Here is a 21179-nt window from a genome sequence, read left to right as displayed (position 1 = left end):
GCTAGTTACGGAAAAGCCTAAAGTAGTTATACAAATAAATGGTCCTCACCATAACAGTAGTGCCTTACTAATAAAGAACAGATGTTTTCCATACTGAAATCCCACCAAATCAAAACTCATTAAAAGACTTATGCAGAGAGCTGAAAATAAGTTATAACAATGTGGTAGCCTATAGAAATAGAAGTCTGGCCTTATGAGAAAGACCAAGACATGTTCAAAATCTCAGCAAAGCTCTGATACAAGAACTGAGAACTTGTTCAAAATGAACTACTAGAACAGTGTGAGACCTCAAAACCAAAACCTGTAAGTCTACTTCACAGCCCTGATGACTAATGCCACAAGAATCATCTTCTAAAGATACCTTTAACTCTGACTCACCACTGTGACTCTGGCCATTGGCCTCCTCTGAATTCAAGGTCTGTTTGCCTGAGCCATGTCCTCGCCTTGCAACACAATATCTTGAAGTAGCAGGAACAAGTGTGGAGGGCCCTCCATGATTCTGTACCGAAGACACACAGTTCACCAAAAGAAAATGACCAAGAAAACAGAAAATATTAGCCCATTAAGGCAAGTTTATTTGTCCACCTCTACTCCTTTTCTCTAAGAATAGCTTTAAAAAAAGTTGTCCTCTCCCATCTTTAAAAGCTCTACAATAAGAGCTCAAGGTTTCCAGAAATGCTATTTGCAGTGTGTTCAAAAAGCTAAAATGTATCCACACTGCCTTTACTTAAACAAATGATAAGAGAAAAAGTAAACAGCTTTTTGAATAAAGCTTTGACCTACTTACAGGTAAAGTTGGATAAGCAGTCTCATCCCCTTCCTCAACTTCATAAAAGGTAATGGTTTCTTCCAACCCCCTGGGCATCTGCCCATTCTCTGGGGCAAAGCTAAACTGGCACTCCTTGTTCATACAATGCATCTGGCGATGACTACGTCTAAAGGAACTTAAGTAGTTCAGAGTAAAGGAGAAAAGAGTTAAATATGGTAACTTGTTCCAAATTTCTAATAACTGTTCAAATGTCTCAATGTTGACACTTTAAAAAAATCTTAATCCATTTATTTGCTGCTCAGCAATGAAGCCCAACTTCCTCATTTTCTAATTTTCAACATTTAAAATTCACTTACCCAAATCTATAGGAGAAGTTATCATAGCTCTGGCAACACCTTTTACCTGGGCCAGGGTAAAAACCAACTTTAGGAGGGCTTTCCATGTTATGCCTGTTGATAAAGCGAGATGAATCCCTAAGAATGAAGGGAGAGAAAGAAAAACAAAACTGTTTATCCACTAGTGCTTAAGTAGTCAATCTTGGCACTTAAATTAACACATTTTTCTAAAAATATCCTAATAGAGCCGTGCTGTCCTCATTACTGGTTTTAGGCCTATCCGCTATTAATGGATACAGTGCCATATCCACTACACTCATCTTAATAGCTCTAGCATCTCTTCAACCATTCCGTACTTGTTCATTGAGAATACAAATCTCCCCATAAATTCCTCTGAAAAATAAGTATACATCAATTCTATCTGCTAAGCAGAGATTATAAAAGAATGCTAAACTATTAAGATATTTCTAAATTCTATTATAATTCTGTCTAGGAATTATTCACAATACCTAAAGAGAGATGTACACTACCTTGGAAGTCAGTTAAGCCTTACCTGGGCATCCCAAATCCCCGACCCTGTCTCTGAGACGGATGTTGAGGATGGAAATGCTCATTAGACATGACACTGGCAGCAGTCTGTGCGTAGTGCACTGAAGGATCGTGCCCATAATGCATGCTGTGCTGAAGCCTGGGTGGGAGGATGGCCTCTCCTCTGCCGTAAGCCATAGTCACATAAACCTCTTTTCCTCTAACTTTTTTGAACATCTTCTTCCGTTGCTTCATGTCCATCTCTGACGCAGCTTTCAGGCAAAGAAATAGGAAATAAGCTTTATGACCAAGAGATCCAATCCTTCCCCAAATGCCTAGGACTTTTTTTTTTTTTTAAGGGAACAAACCAAATAAATACAGGAAGGCAGTTTCTGTATTTTTTTAAGGATGTACTAGATCTTCCATTTGGAAGAGCAAAACCAGCAGGTAATCTCCCCTATCAATGGACATCTCCACACTGTCTTCAGTGTAGGTGGCTTTGATCATCAAAACATAGTTGATTAGTCACCTACATTACTTATTTTCTAAGAAACTATGCCTATTAATAAAATTTCTGCTTCTGTGAGGTGTTTTCCTAGTTCTCTGAGAAATGCTTTCAAGTTTTAGAGTCTAAAATCCACTCCAGCTTTTTATACAAAGTCCCCTGAACAACTGTTCTCAACCACAGATTAATTTTGCCCCTCCCCACCTTGAGGCCCATGTGGCAATGTCTAGAGACATTTTTGATTGTCACAACTGCAGGAAAGGTGCTACTGGCATCTAGCAGACAGGGCAAAAGATGCTAAGCAACCTATGATACACAGGACAGCTGTGCACAACAAAATTACTATTCATCCCAACAGGTCAGTAATGCTGAATTCTACCTGAGAACAATACTTCCGTTAGATCTTCAGAAGGCGTAAAGAATATAAACCTTCAGTATACAAACCCATTTCTGGGACATAGCCCCCGGAAATTTTCTGGTAACCTCTTCCTTTCCGACTGGGCATACCATTCCAGGCAGGAACAGGTGGGACTTGAGTAACTGGTTTTAAGTTAGCCAGTGGAACAACATGCCTTAAAGTTAAAGATAGCATCATAAAGCCACTGCAACACAGACTTAATTCTCACTGGATATATATATACCCTCACCCATCCCGCTTCATTTCAAGCATATTCTACTTAAACTTGTGGACACTGGCTACCTTGGTGAGGTTTTCATCACAGCTACTTATAGCATATATCATGTTCCAGAGGAAAGACCGCGATAGGCTAGTCTACAAATATTTGTTGCCTTTCCTTGGAAGATTATAGCTTCCTATCCCATTGACTTCAGGCTCACTATGTAATTCACTTTGGCCAATAAAACATGAGCAGATGCTTTAAAAACCAGCCAGTGGTTTGTCATGTTCTCATCTTTTCCCTGTGACCATGGAAGAATGTGTTTAGATAGAGCCTTTGACGGCCTAAATCCCCTGTGCTGTCACTCTATGAAACGCTAAATGAACACAAGAAATGAATTTGTTTTAAGCTACTCAGATTTTTTTGGTTAGAAGTACAGCATAACCAAGTTTAATGGTTCTCAAAGTGGACCAACAGCATCAGTTATCACCTGGAAATTATTGAGAAGTTCAAATTCTTGTGCCTCATCACAGATATACTGAAATCAGAAACTCTGAGGATGAAGCTCATCAATCTGTTCTAACAAGCTCTCTAGGTAATTCTGGGGCATTTTAAAGTTTGAGAATTACGGGACTAGTTTATCTTGGTATATAGGCAGAGGATTGGTTAGCAAACCAGCTTTCCAATTGGTATGAACAGTGTTATACCAGAATTCCGTTATATTTAGTATTTCTACTGGGTTGGCTAGAGCCTAAGGATCTGGAAACTTTTATATATAGGTATACTGAGGTTTCATATCTCAGCATATGCTTTTACAATATGAGAGAAGTCATCTTAAGCTGGTGCCAGATATAACTTTGGATCTCTTACTAGCATCCTGACAATTCTCAATTTACTATCACAAAAAGGCATCAAGAGCCAAAGATTTTAGTAATACAAAAAATATTGTATTCTTACTTTTCTGCCAATTCTTCAATGAACACTGTTACAGAATTATTCTCATTTCCAACTTCTTGAATGTGGGCATTATAGTATCTTCCACCTGATTCCAAGCGAACCTGAAGGACAGTAGGAGACAGTAAAAATACATTTAATCTCAAGTCTTTTGCCAGATCTGGCTTCTGCCAAACAAAAATACAACTTCTCCCCAGAGTACAGTACCAATTTATTAAGGCAGTTGATAATCGACACTGCCAGCCAGTCTAGCTCAATAGATGTGGCACATGATGAAAAGATCTTTACATCTTCTCACAGAAGTTTGTAATTAAAATTTAAAGGAAACACAAAAAAATATTTTCTAGCATTTTGTAAATGAGCTTTGAACTTATATTAATGACTAAAACTACAATGTTGGAAAAACAAAATTAATTTTTTAAATGTTTACTTATTTTGAGAGAGTAAGTGAGCACGAACAGGGGAAGGGCAGAGAGGGAGAGAGAGAATCCCAACCAGGTTCTGCTGTCAGTGCAGAGCAGGACGTGGGCCTCCATCTCACGAACCAGGAGATCATGACTTGAACTGAAATCAAGACCTGGACACTTTGACAACTGAGCCACCCAGGCACCCCCAAATTATTGAGTTTTTAAAGGACGGACTAACCTGACACTTGTCTCCCAAATAGTACTGTCTCCCAGCATACTCCATGTAATCACATTTTTGAAGTTCTATTAAAAGAAAATGAAGATTCAAGCTCAACTAAACTAAACTGGTTCCTTTCCCATTTTACACCATTTAATTTTCTACTTTACCTTTACCAGTGTTTTTGACAATGCTACCACTATAAGCTAAAATCTGGGCACAGGGGAAGAGTCCTAAAGGGTCATTCTATTACTCGACATGCTATTTCTGTGGTCAGTTTAAGGAGACCTGAAAAAAATAGTTTTGTGCTATAAAACACAGGTGGAATTTGGGAGGTCGTAATCTTGGTTATACCAATAAGGTACAATTTGATAGTAACACACCTCAATGAAAAAAAACCACAACAAAAAACACTACAGTCTCTTCAAAGCACCTTATTATTTTTAACAACTTCTTGTGTTCCAGTAAGTCTTAACCGTATTCTAGATCGTTAGATTGTTAACACTACCTAGGTTTACCAAGGTTCAAGCAGTTGAATATGAAACATTAAAGGCTACCTTGAAGGCAGAACTTAAAGGCTAATTTGATCAACTTAGTTCTCTTCTAAGAAGATATGAACAATTACCTATTTCAACAACTGGCAAACTGTGTTAAGAGTAAATATTTCAAGCTTTGTGGGTCATACAGACTGTCACAACTACTCAATTCTGTCATAAAACTACTTATAGACAATTGAATTTGAATTTCATATAATTTTCATGTGTCAAAATATACTGTTCTTTTACAATTTTTTCTGACATTTAAAAATATAAAGACCACTCTTAGCTCACAGTCCAGACAAGAACAGGTGGCAAGACAGATGTGTTCTATAGGCCAGTTTGTGGACACCTGACCTATTAATTTATCAATGAGGCAGTTTTAACAGTTTAAGATAAGTTTATTCACCATTAACTATTTAAGATAAGCTTATTCACCATTAACTATTTTGGGTACTCTTAAAGTTATCTAAAGGTTATCTCCACAGTCTTTTCAAAACTGAAAGTCTCAGATAAACATCAGATTCTAAAAGATCCTTCCCCACTTCTAAACCTATGTTTCCTCTTCTGAACTTAAAATCATGTATTAAGTAAGCTAAAAAGTAGGAGGCTGTTCTTTGTTTACACTACATTACAAACATCTTAGAAATAATCTGAAAAAATTTTCCCCTGGAAGTCAAAATTCAAAAGCATGTGGTCAGTATTTCATTACCTTTTCTGCTGTCCAACCAAACATCAAATTCTACATTACGATAGATTTCTGGATCCAAGGCTTTGAGCACCTTATACGGGAAGAGCATCTTTGATGGAATCTCTGGAGACTAAAACAAAAAATCATGCTACAAACTCACCATCCTTAGCTTCAGTGTTCCTTCTATGAAGAAAGAATTAAAGTTCTTCTAGTTTTCTTAAAACTATGTATATATGCCTCCCTTTCCTTCTTTATTAAAAAAAATAGAATTAAATGCCACAGTAAGTTTTATTGTGTATTTTAAAAATCAGGAGATTAAAGAAGTAGTATGCAAATAATCTAAAAGGTTTTAGATGGCATAAGGGAAATATTATTGAAAGTTGGCAGAAGGGAAATATTATTGAAAGCAGCCAACAACTTATGATACATCTCTCATAAATCAATGCAACACAAAGATTAAAGATTCAGTCAGGCTATTCAGTAAATCTCATCTTGATATACACAGATAAGTACGAATGNTCTGATAAACCTTCCAAAGGAATCCCCTTTTTCTTCTGCTTTCCTAGAATTTCTCCATATCCAATACTGTTACTGTTCCCAAATTCCCAGCACTTGGGGCATACATAAAGATTATTGTAATAGTATTTGCCCTATTTAGCTAGCCTCAAACTAAAGGTCTGCTTGATTTTAAGCCTATAGAAATGGGAAAAATTTCTCCGGTTTCTTCAAACAGGATTATTACCTATTTTCTTTAAATAGGACAAGCATTATATACTTTAATGACAAAAAGAAACCTTAGCATCCAGAAGATTCACTACAAAGTATCTATTGGATTTGTAATATTACGTTAATTAGAAAACGGCAGGTTCTGAAAATTTTCAAGTGTTCAGAGCTTGCTTTGAAAACAATCTATACAATTTCATTAAGAATATTCAGAAAACATTAAGAACCAATTTTCAGATTAAAACTTCCACAAAGGAAAGCATGAACTCCTCCCCCATGCCATATAAATAGAATGGGCCACTTGACTTTAATTCCTTTAAGTTATGATCATGCAAGTCAAGATTATGAGAATTCTTTGCCTAGAAAATTGCAAACCTTTGCTTCTTCTGTTCCTTGACTGTACCCCTCTGGTATATTTTCAACATTGCAGCAGGCACCCAACTCTTCAGTCCTAATTGAAAAGATTTAGAACAAAGAGCTTTCTATAAATGTAGTAGCTGAATTTTAAGTCTAAGGACTATACCACCATCTAGTGGTAAAGTAGCTCAGGTCTAAAATGAGGCAATATTTTTTCACCCCAACATTTATATTTATGCTTCCTTTTTATAAAAATGTGCTACAATATATATAAGCAGACTACGTCCTATATTTCATACTTCCATCTCTTAAAATGGTCCCTATGATCTTTGCCTTCTGGTGTTCACATCCATGTAGGATTTCCCTACCTCCTTAGGCTGGCTTCTAGCCAATAGATAAGATGTATATTATTATATTGCCTAAGAATGGAGTGCCTGTATTGCTGGCCTCTCTTGCTGACTATAAGGAAGCAAGTAGTCATGTTCACCAACCCCATGTGGCAAATAGCAGAGGGTTACCTCTGGCTGCCAGTCAGCAAAAACTTAACAAAACAGATTTCTCAGTCCTACAGCTTCAAGAACTAAATGCTGCCAAGAACCATGTGAGTGTCAAAGTGGATCCTTCCTCAGTCAAAACTCCAGATAACACAATCCTGGCCAACAAACTCATTGCAGTCCTGTGAGACCCTAAGCAGAAGACCCAGCTAAGCTGTGCCCAAATTCCTAGCCCACACAAATTGTGAGATAAGTGTGTTAAGTTGCAAAATCTGTAGTAATACTGTCATGCAGCAATAGGTAACTAATATATCTTCCCTTTTTACTACTATAGTTTCCGTAAGCCTGATATCTTAAGGACACATCAGTGAAGAATGAAGCAACTTTACCCTTATACATGATTGCCAACTCCTGCATTCCCAATAAAGTTTTAAAAACCTCTCTTCTACAAAAAAATTTCAATCAAGACAAAAAGACAAGGTGACACCTGACTAGCACCAAGCCTACCTGAATTTCCTAGACATAAGAAGGAATCCAAGAAGAAATAAAAGACAACACCTACTTTATTATCTATGATACAAAGTTTTTGACTAAATCTGTTCAGTACCAGCTGTTTCTTCAAAGGCCACAATCTACACTCCTAGTGAGTACCAAAAGCAGACACTCAAAACTCCTAAAACTTCCCTTAAAATGAGAGATTATTTTCTACTAGCTGGATGTGTGTGTCAAGTAACCACTGTGAACCTCAGTTACCAACTAACGAAATGATGGTGCTGGTATACATCAGTGTTTTCTCAAAATATGGTCCACAGCTTACCTACATCAGAATACTTGGAGTGTATTTGTTAAAAAAGCAGATTCCTGGCCCCATTCTGACCTCAAATTTTGTGAAAATAGGGCCAAAAACCTGCCTTCCTAACAAGCACCATTTGAGAATCATGGGGTTAGATAGTTCTTAATGTCACTTCTAGCAATTAAAAATCAAAAACGGATTCTGACTTAGATCAAACCTCCAAAGCCTGAACATCTCAACATTTTTTGGTAAAATTTCTCTTCCCCCATTAAAAAATGTCTCTCCATAGTGTGTATGTCAAGCCCCTTTCACATTCAAATGATGATGTTGATCTTAAGGTTGACATCCCCTTTCCCTTAATTACCTATTAGGAGTTGAACTCTTGTAGTCAATACGGACACCCTCGCTGCCAGTCAGAGCATGGTTTCTGTTCTTTTTGGAACCACTTCTAAACAATTCAACTGCAGTCTTCAACTGTTCTTCATCCACAACAAACACATCTTTATAGAGAATTTCATATAGTACAGCTAAAGGAAAAAAAAAAGTCAAAACTCCAATTGTCAAAGTAAGATCTCTTTGTAACAATGTGAAAATAGCCATAAGCCAGTTATACAATTTCCATCAGTGCAAACAAAGGGCTTAGAAGAGTTACTTATGGTAGGTCCCTAAATTTAAAGATGGGGAAAAAAAATCACCTGAAACACACCTAACCATTTATAAAGCTTTCACATACCCTGACAAACAGCTGCACTTGACTGAAATTGTTTTGAGTACACTGAATCATAATGGCCATTACTTGAATAGCAGAGCAGAATCTGAAGAAAAACACAGAGAACAATTAAATGAATGTTACATATCTTAAAACCATGAAATACTTTAAGTTGCTAACCAAAAATTAAGAAGGAATTTGTTTAAAATGGGATTTTTTTTAGATCCTACATATTAAGTAATATCATACAGTACTAGTCTCTGTCTGACTCATTTCACTTAACATGCCAATTATGTCACAATAAGGCTGAGGAAAAGTGATTTTTTAAAATCATGAATAAAGATAAATGGAAGCTATAACGCAGAGATTTTCTCTAAAGTGACTTTTCAATGCCAAGATTAAAATCACTATTAGAGTGCATTGTGAACCTAAATCACATTCCCATTAATGTATCAAACAAGTTCTGATCTGTAAATTTGCAGAAAGATGGAACTTTTACAAACTGAGTGAGTAAATCTAATAGAAATCCTAACAAAAGTCAAAAGACCAAATTAGCTTTGAAAAATGACTGAAGAAATTAGGTCAAATATACAAATACTCCAAACTCAGATTATAGGGGAAGTTAATTTACTTAAAAGGTTATCCATCCTACCAAATAGTAATACATGAATACACTATATAGGAAGAATACTGCTAAAGAGACTTTGTTAATGAATTAAGGGACTGACATAGCTACAAAAGGAGTTAATTTTTTAACTGATCNAAAGCATCATACAGAGATTCTGCCTGAGTAACAGCTCCAAAACCTTTTTAAACTCTGGATCAAAAATCTGTCGAGTAAGGAATATAGTATCTAATGATTAAGTCTATTTTATTTATTTTTTGAGAGACAGGGAGAGTGTGAGTTTGGGGGCGGGGGAGGGAGGAAGGAAGGAGGAATGAAGGGAGAGAGAGAATGAAATCTTTTTTTAAGGTTTTATTTATTTTTGAGAGAGAGACAGTGTGAACAGGAGAGGGACAGAAAGAGGGGGAGACACAGAATCAGAAGACAGGCTCCAGGCTCTGAGCTAGCTATCAGCACAGAGGCCAAGGTGGGGCTCAAAACCACAAACTGCAAGATCGTGACCTGAGCCGAAGCCGGATGCTCAACCGACTGAGCCACCCAGGTGCCCCAAGAGAGAGAATGAAACTTAAGCAGGTTCCAGGCTCAGCATGGAGCCTGATGTGGGGCTTGGCCCCACAACCCTGGGATCATGACCGAAACCAAAATCAAGATCGGACACTAAACTGACTACAGCCACCTAGGCACCCCAAGTCTATCTTGTTTTGAAGCCACCTCTGGTATCAGCAACCTGAGGGACCAAACAGGATTTTGTGTACTATGGGAGGATACTGCCACTGAACTTTGGCAGAAAATTTTAAGCCCCGTTTGCTGCCTTCCTATCTATTCTGGGCTAACTTCTTCCAATAATAAAGTTCTCTGTCTCAGGTCTATTATGCTTCCCTAGTTGTTGTTTTTTTTGGAAATCACGATTGCAACTCCATCAGTAAAGTGTCAAGCTGAAGTAACTCACAGTGAAGTTTAAGTTCTGAAGTTTCACACCACCCCAAGGGGTAGTTCCATTTTAAGAGTTTATTAATCCAAAAGCACAGTGAACAAATTTTGAGAAGCCCTTTGTACTTTGGACTAGAAGAACTTGGAACTCCAACTAAGGAAGGTTAATAACTGGAGGCAGTTGTTAAGGAGTAGTTAAAGGAATCCAGCTAACCAGAACTAAATATAGAAGCAAAACAACAACAACCCCAGAGATAACAGTATAATTTCTTTATTCATGTGGCAAGAAGTTCCATTTTGATTGGAAGAGGTAAAACTAGACATAATGGCTTTAATGTTCCTGGTGGTATTGGTATCCCAACAGTAATAGTTCTCTGATACACACTTCTGGGGAGGCAAGTGGGATATAAACGCATTAAACTAGTAAAAAGAAAATGAGGTAGATCTATATTACTGATGAGGATAAGCGAAAACAAGTAATATGTTTACTTTGAGTCCATTTACATTAAAAAACATAAAAACAGGCACCTGGATGGCTCAGTCAGTTAAGCATCCAACTTTGGCTCAGGTCATGATCTCGTGGTTCTGGAGTTTGCATCCCACATTGGGCTCTGTGCCAAAAGCTCAGAACCTGGAGCCTGCTTCAGATTCTTAGTCTCCCTCTCTTGCTGTCCTTGCCCTGCTGGCACTGTCTGTCTCTCTCAAAAATAAGCGAACATTAAAAATTTTTTAAATGTTGCCTGAATTATGTTCCATGATGTGAAATAAGACGTACAAAACTCAATTAATGTATAGTCTATACCCACTAATCAAATAATTGGGATAAAAGCCTTTTTCCTTAAAAACTCTTTGGATGGCTCAGTCAGTTAAGCATCTAACTCTTGGTTTCAGCTTAGGTCATGATCCCAGGGTTGTGCGGCTCCACCCTGAGGGCAGAGCTGGCATCAGATTCTCTCTCTTTCTGCTCTCCCCACCCCCCCAGCTCTCTCAAGTAGAAAGAGAAAAAAAAATGGGACTTTTTGGAAGAAAAACTGTATGCTGAAAAACAATCTGTTTAATGGCTAAGAGTTCTCAACCAACAAAACAAGTATTTTCCAAGGATCTTATGGGGCAGTAATAGCACACTGGCCTGCTCTCAAGAAACTTTCAGATTTAGGACAGAAATAGATATGAAAACAAATACAATGTGATCAGAATTACTTGGGTGATGCTAGAGGAACACAAAGGGAGGAAAGAACTCCAGGGGAATTGGGAGTTTCAAAAGAATTAACATTTGAGATATAAAAGAAAAAAAAAAGTGTAAGTGAGAGTATCTGGAATCACTATACAATAAGGTTGTAGGCAGTGAAGATGAAAAGGAGATTTGGGAACGTTTAGGGGACTAAATGCTAAGCTTCCAAGTATGAACCTTATCTTCTAGCTGACAAGGAGCCAATTGAGGTTTGGTTGTTTTTTTTTTTTAAATCTATTATTACAGGGCTGGTAAGATTCAGGTCTGTTCAGAAGGGTGGCTAACAACACTAAGGATGACTGAATGGAGATGAAAAGGTTGGTGGCAGAGAAGCTTGGCATTTTAGACTATGCTTCCCCCTATTAATTAGATAACAAAAAATGATTTCTTACTATTTTATTAACCCAGCAGCATCATTCAATTTCTTTTATTTTAGTAAACATTCACTCATCTTCTTACCTTGTCTTCATAGCCATTATCTGTGACACAAGTTGGAGGCTTTCCGGGATAGCGATAAAGAATGAAATCCCGACTACGTGGGTAGAAAACAAAGGTGGTTGAAAAGAGATAATTTAGTATATCCAAGAGATAGTTTATAAGAAGTATTTGAGCTTTCAAACTTATTCATCTTATTCATATAAAATAATCTGAATGTTTAAAGAGGCTTAAATAATGTTAATTCAAGGTAGATAGCCAACTGCTCCTAAGGTCCAACGGATTTTTTAAACATACCTTAATTTGGGGAAAGGAAGAATAAAGACGACAGGTTGCCAACTGTGTGTATTTCTGAGTTTTGGGAGCTCCCCACTAATTTAAACCCTGGGCCGGCAAATTTTACTTGGTAAAAGACCAGATGATAAGCATTTCAGCTTTAACAGGCCATATGGTTTGGTTAACTTTAACTTTGTAGCATGAAAGCAGTCATAGACCCGGATAAAGAAGCACAAATGACTCTGTTCCAATAAAACTTAATTTACAGAAACTGAAATCTGAATTTCATATAATTTTCACATGCCATGAAACAGTACTCTACTTTTCATTTAACCATTTAAAAACTTTAAAAAAGCATTCTTAGCTCGAGGGCCATATATAAACAGAAAGAAAGCCAATTTAAGAGCTGGCCCTTAACTTAAAAGCAACAACTGATTTAACCACCTGCCCAATGCCTCTTCTATACAACTTTTTGGTGGATTTAGTGAGAAATGAGCAGACTGCAAAACAGTAACTTGAGTGAGTACCCGTAACAAGAGGGTTCAGACACTACCAAGGAAGTGTCTCACCATCCTAAAATTTGTGAAGGCATCAACTTCCTCAAATTAACAAGATTCCCACTAGCCTCTAACCTACATTATAGAATTATTTTCCAATAGTTCTGTGCAACTCCACAGCTTCCAGAAATGCCACTTTTGCTATTTTAAAGACCAAAGTGATAGAGCAATGTTTCTCAAAATGTTCCATTATCATTTCCCTGAAGAGTTTTTATTTTTTCTTAATTTTCTTATGAAATTTTAATACCAGAGATATACTGTGTTTCTGCTTATGTACTGTAACCTTTTGAAGGACTACAAACCACTGTAGTATCTAATACCTTTTTGTCTTCAAGAAGGAATTTCTACCCTCTTGGAACCTTTATTGCCCCACTAAAGATGCATTAAAGAGGCACAAGGTTTAATACACAAGAATTCTAAGATACACATTCTGATTTTCTATAGGAATACCAGCACTTCTTAAAGTCCTTTATTTCATTCAAAATGGACACAAACTCTAAAGGCTCTCCACCCAAAAGTTAACACCAATTAACTTTGCTTAGACCTCTTCATTCTACAGGTTATTACATAAAACCCAAATTTCCCAAATCCCAAAGAGCCTTTAATAGAAACCTTACACACAATCACACATACACACTCAGTCTTTAGAACAGATTAACTTACTTATAAATTAGAGAAAGAGCTCTTATTTCCAGCTGGCCAGCACTTTCCTAAACATAAATAGTACATAAACTTTTTCAAAACATTCTGTAGCTTTCATGTAGAAGTTTTACAAGTTCAACAAGTTATTTTAGATGCTTAGCAATGTTTTAAATGAAGAATTTGTAGAACACACTATAACTTGTTTTGAGATTTAAGATATTGTGTTACTCATTTACATAAACTTATTCTGAAAATAATAGTCCTAAAGACCTTCTCAGTTAAAAAGGACAGTTAATATGAGAGATTTAAAAGGCACAATAAAAATGGAATTAGTGTTAAGATTATAAAGGTAGCATGGTATTTAGTAAATGCTAACTCCAGAACTATGGAATTAATCACATAAATTATTTTTAATTAAATATGTGTTTATGGAACTTATTGCCACATAAAAGGGTAACTACAAATCAGGGGAATTGTTGAATAAAAAAATGTAACAAATGATTTGTTGTAACATTCATTACCATCCCTCCTCCCCCATTAAAGTGAAAAGACTTAAGCTTGTCCTGTTTGCAGTCTATGGATGATAAAATTGTTTACACACAATTCTCAACATTCAACACAAAGTAGGTCAATTGCCAGCCTCTAAACTTCTTTGCAAGAACTATTTGATTCAACACAGCTGGCTACTTAAGAAAATAGGTTGCAACTAGTTAAAGCTAAGGCGACACAGCTGAATGAATACTTCGGTTTACTATTCCAAATACTCTGAAAAGATTAAACCCCCGTATTTGATCTTACCTTGGGATCTCCCAACCGTTCCAGGTATTTCTCAAAAGATCCCTCCACATACTTCAAAAATAAAACAAACTTGACTTAACCAAATACATAGCATTACTAAAATCTGATTATATTCTGCAATATTATCCTCCAATGGGTTTTTCTTCAGCTCAACAATTATGGTATTAAATGACTATTTTGCACAGCACCTCAAGAAGATTTGCACATACACAAAAGTTATGAGTGGAGAAAACCTGGACTATAAAACTGTCCTAGGAATTGGCCCTGGCTTATCGACGACATACCAGAGCATTTCATCAAATGGTAATGCTTTTTTTGAGTTTCTTTTGAAATGCCAATTTAAGTAACTTGACAATTTTCATAAATCATGCAAACCCAATAATCACAAGGACTTTAAACTTGACAGGAGACATGCATTTACAAATTTAAACTGAGTAACTTACAGGGAATTTCATTAGTTTCAGAAAAGCCCAGGGTACAAGGGGACTTCTTGGGGTAATAGAAATGTTTTCTATCTTGACTGCAATGGCAGTTGTGGGACTATATATAATTGCCAAAACTGAAAATGCTAAACTTAAAATTGTAAATTTTATTGTGTGTAAAATACACCCCAATAAAATTAAGAGTAAACTCAGGAAATAAAATACAGATCTAGTTCCATGTATATATTATCACTGGACTTGAAGATCAATTTTTAATTTTGCTCAATCCCTTTTTAAACAGCTTGAGGTAGAACTGACATAGAATAAACTGCACATATTTAAATGTCACAAATACATTTTTGACACACGTATGCACCCACGAAACCATCTTGACAATTTTAGTACTGAATATATCCATCACCCCCACAAATTTCCTTGTGTCCCTCTGTAACTCACACGGACTTCCAACCACTGCTCTGCTTTCTAGCACTATAGACTGGATTGCGTTTTCTGAAGTTTTATATAAAGGAAATCATACTATGTATGCACTTTGGGGGAGGGTCTGGCTTCTTTCCCTTGGCATTAAGTATTCTGAGATTTATCCATCTAAGTTTTAAAATTTTACACAAATCTTTGTTACTCTAAATGTGTTTACTATTACTGTATCGTGAACAAGAGTAAGCATCACTTGAGTTTTGCTAACAATGCAGAAATCTTGGGCCCCAGCTCAGACCTACTGAATCAGACAGAATCTGCACTTTAACAAGATCCCCAGGTGATTTGTATGCACAAAAATACTTGAGATGCACTGTTTTACACCACGGTCTTGCATTTGAAGTAATTTCATGAATAATCCTTTTCCCAGGTGTTGTAAAGACTGTAATTAACTTTAACCTAGGTAATAAGCTTTCAAGTCAAGAAGGCTTCACAGTTTTAAGATTCACTGAAACCTGTTGAGAAAATTAAGAGTAGACCTCGAGCAGCAGGCTAATACCCATAATATACAGGGAGAAGAGAACAAATAGTACTGGAAGGGCTGAGAATGATTTTTTTAAAAAGCCACACAAGATAACACACTTCAAATCAGACCTTGACAAAACCTCATTCCATTAACAAGAATACAAATACTTCAAAGTACGCAAGATGTCTTCTAAAAGTTGTTTTAAATAAGACAATTGTTAGTGGCAGAGTACCAATTACCAGTTTTACACATGAAAAGATAAATGTTTAGAACTAATTTGTTTCCTTACAATTAGGTTTTGTAAGAGTATTCATATTGGCTCAAGCGCATTGTGCACAGAATTAAGAGAACAGAGGGGTGTTCCCATTTGTGCATATTTGAAAGTATACATTAAAAATATTAACATAGCCAAACTTTTTCACATAAGTGAACTATGATTACTTGTTCAATAAACAGTGATATGGATATATAATACAGAACAGCACTAAAAAATGTAATATTTTAGGGTTTGGGAGATTTTGGGATGTATATGGGGAATAGATAGTGGGAAGGATACAGATGAACTGTTTTCTTAATTTTCAATGAGTACAGAACAATCTAATTCTGGAAGTCTAAAAGTATGCTAGCTAAGGGGAAGGCAGCTGAAAACTGAGTATTTGCTATTGAGAGATTGCATGACAAATTTTTCATCATGTACACAGCTCAAAATTCATTTCCCATTTGCTACACACTCTACCAACATCTCTACCTTGCTTATGTATTCTACTTACAGACTCAAAAGTTCGCTGATTTTCTCTCATATAGGAGACACAAGCCTTCCTGATTTCCAAATGATGGACCTGGCTGCAAAACAACTAAAAAGAGAAAGACCAGCTCACTGTCATGTCATTTGAAATAGTTTTCAAATTAAAATGAACTGGACACTTAAGTCCACCTTATTCAAAACATATGTAGGATATGGGGAAATTAAGTTCTGACTTTAATAAAATCTGTTTTTGCCATCATTAGTGAGATTGGGGAGAGATGATTCTGTCTTACCACCCCCATTCCTTTTCTACTCCTTATGGGCACAACCTATTAATTTTTCCTTAGTCATAAAATTTAAAGAAAGTAGGGGCTGCTTATGAAGGATCAAGATTCATTTCAAAGTTTTCTGTAATCCCATCCTTAATTCTTTTACATTCCAAATTGGCATTTAGAAAACAGAAAAGACAGCAAAGGCACAGCAATATATTTGGACTGATCAGCAAAGGCCTACACCAAGCTAATTAAGTGCCAGGTAAGCCTGGAAGTTTTTACTAAGAGAAAAGGGACTATGTTTTATTTTTTGGTGGGTTACAGGTCTTCTAGTTACAGTACCATGCCATGTTTCAAACCCTGAAAACTCAGTATAGGTAAGATATGTTTTCCTTTTACCTGCTCCGAAATAGCCCGAAAGAGGCAAGAGGCATCCTTGGCAGTCAGCTTTCGAAACAGCCCTAAGGTGCCTAAATATTCATCCATTGATGTCTCATTCAGAGACTTCTGGCCGCAGTACTTTTTCCATCCTTTATGCATTTTGGCAGGAGTGGGGTTGGGGAGGGGGAGAAAGGAACACAAATGCAGCAAGAAAGAAAAAGCAAGGTGCAGGAAGGAATGGGTAGCTGTGACAAGGGCTTGTTTATGCAGGTATCCGGAAAGCAGCCCAGAGTCTAGGGATGAGAAGGCAGTTGTCAGCGCTGCAGAATCTTGGCACTTCTCAGGAGCAGGAGAAGCAAAGGACTCTTTCGCCCGGTACAAGTAGGGACCCTGTGAAAAGAAGAGGAAGAGCCGATGCTCCTAGGAATAAAGAACTGGACTTGAGAAAACATGGGAGAAGGCACTTGCGGAGCTACCTTGCTGGGGAAGGATGGGATTTACGCAAGGAGCCCAAGGTTGAGAGAAGTATGCACAAGCAGCTGAGCTTTGGGACCAAAAGGAAGCCAAGTCTGCAGCTTAACTCAGGGCAACTGATGACGAGGCTGCAAAGGGACTGCAACAAGGCTCAGGTGTGTATAATGTGGCCTGGCCCACATTGTATCACTTTAAGGTCTCTGGCCCAAGTTCCCTGATCCCCTCATAAATTCATAGAGAGGAGAGGAAAATATTCTAAATCTAATTAACTAGTAACCTTTTGTATTAAGAATACCTTTAAAGACTAAGAAGGTTGAGAGGGGAGGAGGGGCCTCCCTTGATCTACAGGGGCAAAGATCACAGTTCAAGCAAAGTAAAGTGCCAAAGCAGTTTTTTGGATACTTCAAGTACGGGGTTTAAGTAATCTTCTCATTTGGTTTTCCTAGATAGTCACTCTCTGCTAGGATCACGGAAACTAAATCCATTAGCTATACTAGGAAACACTGATAGAATTCTTGACTAATGTCCCCAAATTATTCTATAGCATTAACAAAGAGACAATGCAAAACATGTTTCTTAAAAAATGAAACAATGGACGTTTAAATTAAACAGCACGAAAGGAATTCTTATCCACCAACTTTCTAATAGGCCACATTTAAGATGCTGTAGCATAGCATTACAGGTGTTGAACATAGACTCATATTTGTGTATTATTAGGGGACTTTTCTGGGAAAACTATTCCAGATTCTAAGAAAACCAAAGTAAGCAGGACTGTATTTGTGAGGTTCAAAAATCAGGACCGATCACTGCATTGCTTGATTCTACTTGTCAAGTGTCTCCTTTTTATTTAAATGCCAAAACCAAATTCCTTTAATTAAATGTTAATAAATAGATCAAAGGTTGGTTTTGGAGTAACTGCAAAATTAAGCTGCTTTGAAAACTGTATTTCTTTTATCTGTGCATCCATTAGTAATCATGACCGCCATGTCTATAGGAAAAGCATCAATAATCTTATAATTTAGGAATGAAAGAAAAATTAAGACTTACAATGAAAAAGTTAACTCATTTGGGGCAGTTTTGTAGAAAAGAATATGAATTCTTCATACTTATTGCTACTTAACTTAAAAATAAGGTACATAAAACTTCAATTAATACAAATTCACATACTTCATTTTGAGGAAGGAAATCAAAGGGAAAACTGGGTGAGGGAAAAGAGAACCAGAAAAGCAAAGAAGAGCAGGAAACAAAGATAATAAAAATTAGAGACAAGACAAAAAGAAATAGAGGAAGAAAACAGAAGAGACAGAGACAGAAAAAAGAAAAAGAGAGAAGGCACACAGAAAAGACCCACACAAACATGGTTAATGGATTTTTGACAAAGGTGCAAGAGGACTTCAACAAAGACAGTATTTTCAAATGGGGCTGCACAATCCCATCCACATATAAAAGAAAAAAAAGGTCTTTAATCTCTACCTCACATCTTATAAGATAATTAAAATGGACCAAAGGCCTAAATGTAGAACAGAATTTCAAAACTTTCAGAAGAAAGCACAGGAAAAAATCTTCAAGACCTTGAGTTAGGTAATGAAGTCTTAGAAAGAATAAAAAGAAAATTAACTGGACTTTATCAGTATTAAAAATTTGTACTCTGCAAAGGACACTTAGGAAAATGAAAATGCAAGCCATAGACTAGAAGAAAGTTATCAATACATATCACACATCTGACTAAAAAGCTTTGTATCCAAGATATAAAAAGAATTTGCAAAAGTCAACAGTAAGAAAATGATACAACTAAAAAATTGCCCAAATGATTTGGGGTGCCTGGGTGACTCAGTCCAACTTTGGCTCAGGTCATGATCTCGCGGTCTGTGGGTTCAAGCCCCGTGTCAGGCTCTATGCTGGCAGCTCAGAGCCTGGAGCCTGCTTCAGATTCTCTCTCTCCCCATTCACACTCTGTCTGTGTGTGTGTGTCTCTCTCTCAAAATCAATGTTGAAAAAAAATTTTTTTTAAAAATGCCCAAGTGATCTGACTATACATTTTACCAAAAATATAGGAATGGCTAATAAGCTAAGAAGATGTGCAACATCATGAGTCATTAGGAATGAAAATTAAAACTATTAAGAGCTATCAACACACACCTACCAGAATGGCTATAACAGATACACACAATAACAAGTTATCACCAAGGATGTGGAGAAACTGAAACCTAAGTAAAAGAAGCTAGATGCAAAAGGGGTTTGATTCCAAAAGATCCAGGAGGCTATTTATATGAAATATACCAAAGAAAGCACATCCAGAGAAAGCAGATTAGGCTGTGTGGGGTTGGGTTATGAATAGGTTATTAACTGAAAACAAGCAAAAAGGATCTTTTTTGATGTGATAAAAATGTTCTGAAACTGTTTTTGCACATTTCTGTATATTCACCAAAAATTACTGAATTGTATACCTAAATCTGATCATTTTAACAGTTTTTTAGTTTACATACCTTGCAATTCATTCAAAGTATATTTCAATAATTTTTTGTACATTTAGAGTTATGCATCCATCGGCATCATTTTAAAACATTCTCATTACACCCAAATATAACCACCAACTAATTCCCCATGACCAACTCCAGGTAACTACCAATCAACTTTGTCTATCCTTACCTAGACATTTTACATAAATGGAATCATACAATATATGATCCTGTGTAACTTGGCTTCTTTCACTTAGGTTTTAAAGGTCCACCCATGGGCAGCTCTTTCTGCCCATGGAACCTGTCCCCATGCTTTAATTAAACCACCTTTTATGCACCAAAAAATAAATACTTAAATAAAAGGTTCTCCCATGTTGCAGCATGTATCAGTATTTCAATNGGGCTCGAACCCACGAACCGCGAGATCATGACCTAAGCGAAAGTCGGATGCTCAACCGACTAAGCCACCCAGGCGCCCCCCATTTTTTGGCTTCTTAGAACTACTGCTGTCATCAAACATTCACGTGCCAGTTTTTGTTTGGACATGTTTCTATCTTCTTGGGTAAAACATAGGAATGGAATTGCTGGATCGATGTTTTAACTGTTTGAGCAACTGTCAGACTGTCCTCCACAGGAATTGCACCATTTTACATTCTCATAGTGTATGAGGGTTCCCATTTTTCCACATCCTATCCATAATTACAGTCCATCTCTTTACTATGGCCATCCCAGTGGGTGTCAGTGGTACCTCACTGTGGTTTTGTTTTCCATTTCCCTGATGGCTAACAATGCTAAAAAGCTTTCATGTGCCTCTTAGCCATTTGTAGATCTTAAATGAGATACCATTACATACATCTTAAAATGACTAAAATAAATTTTTTAAAAACTACAAATACCAAGTATTGAAAAGGATGTGAACTTGAACTTGTATGTTGCTGGTGTGATATAAAATTGTAAAACCACTCTAAAAAATGGTTTAGCAGTTTCTGGAAGGTTAAACAGAGATGCTACATAACTCAGCAATTCCACTTCTAGTTATCTACCCAAGATCTCCTATGGAGGAGATTTGAAACCAAAATAAAGAAGTTACCACAAAACGGGGGATGGGGGCAGAGTCCTAGAAACAGAAGATCTAATGCAAAAGAGAAGCAAAAGGATTTCTAGGATAAGGGTGAAGGGGAAATCCCAGGAAAACAGACATTCGGCAGGACTAGAGAACAACCAGCCCAAGTAAAAGGACACAGAACTCCAGCACAGACATTTCAAAAATAAATAATGAAGTTCTGGATAACTTAATGTGTTTAAACATACTAGGAAAGATGTACACCTCTGAAGA

The 21179-nt window shown here is 36.8% G+C and overlaps 1 protein-coding gene across 1 annotated transcript in view; it reads right to left on the bottom strand.

Moving 5' to 3' along the window:
- ALG13 (ALG13 UDP-N-acetylglucosaminyltransferase subunit) overlaps positions 1-21179 on the bottom strand; it is a 62015-nt gene that overhangs the window by 26794 nt on the left and 14042 nt on the right. Inside the window, exons 5-20 of the mRNA XM_077763050.1 lie at positions 16929-17300; positions 16283-16366; positions 14130-14180; positions 13353-13399; positions 11881-11953; positions 8660-8741; positions 8291-8453; positions 6658-6733; positions 5581-5689; positions 4354-4418; positions 3712-3812; positions 2582-2709; positions 1658-1904; positions 1126-1242; positions 788-944; positions 379-499 (exon numbers count right to left, since the gene is read on the bottom strand). Coding sequence (XP_077619176.1) covers positions 379-499; positions 788-944; positions 1126-1242; positions 1658-1904; positions 2582-2709; positions 3712-3812; positions 4354-4418; positions 5581-5689; positions 6658-6733; positions 8291-8453; positions 8660-8741; positions 11881-11953; positions 13353-13399; positions 14130-14180; positions 16283-16366; positions 16929-17300 — 1993 coding nt within the window. The remainder of the gene's footprint in view (positions 1-378; positions 500-787; positions 945-1125; positions 1243-1657; positions 1905-2581; positions 2710-3711; positions 3813-4353; positions 4419-5580; positions 5690-6657; positions 6734-8290; positions 8454-8659; positions 8742-11880; positions 11954-13352; positions 13400-14129; positions 14181-16282; positions 16367-16928; positions 17301-21179) is intronic.

Source organism: Crocuta crocuta, unplaced genomic scaffold, assembly GCF_008692635.1.
Source record: "Crocuta crocuta isolate KB4526 unplaced genomic scaffold, BGI_CrCroc_1.0 scaffold1112, whole genome shotgun sequence".
Classification (NCBI taxonomy): Eukaryota; Metazoa; Chordata; class Mammalia; order Carnivora; family Hyaenidae; genus Crocuta; species Crocuta crocuta.
Note: the sequence above shows the minus strand (reverse complement) of the source record. Positions and strands in the feature narration are given on the sequence as shown.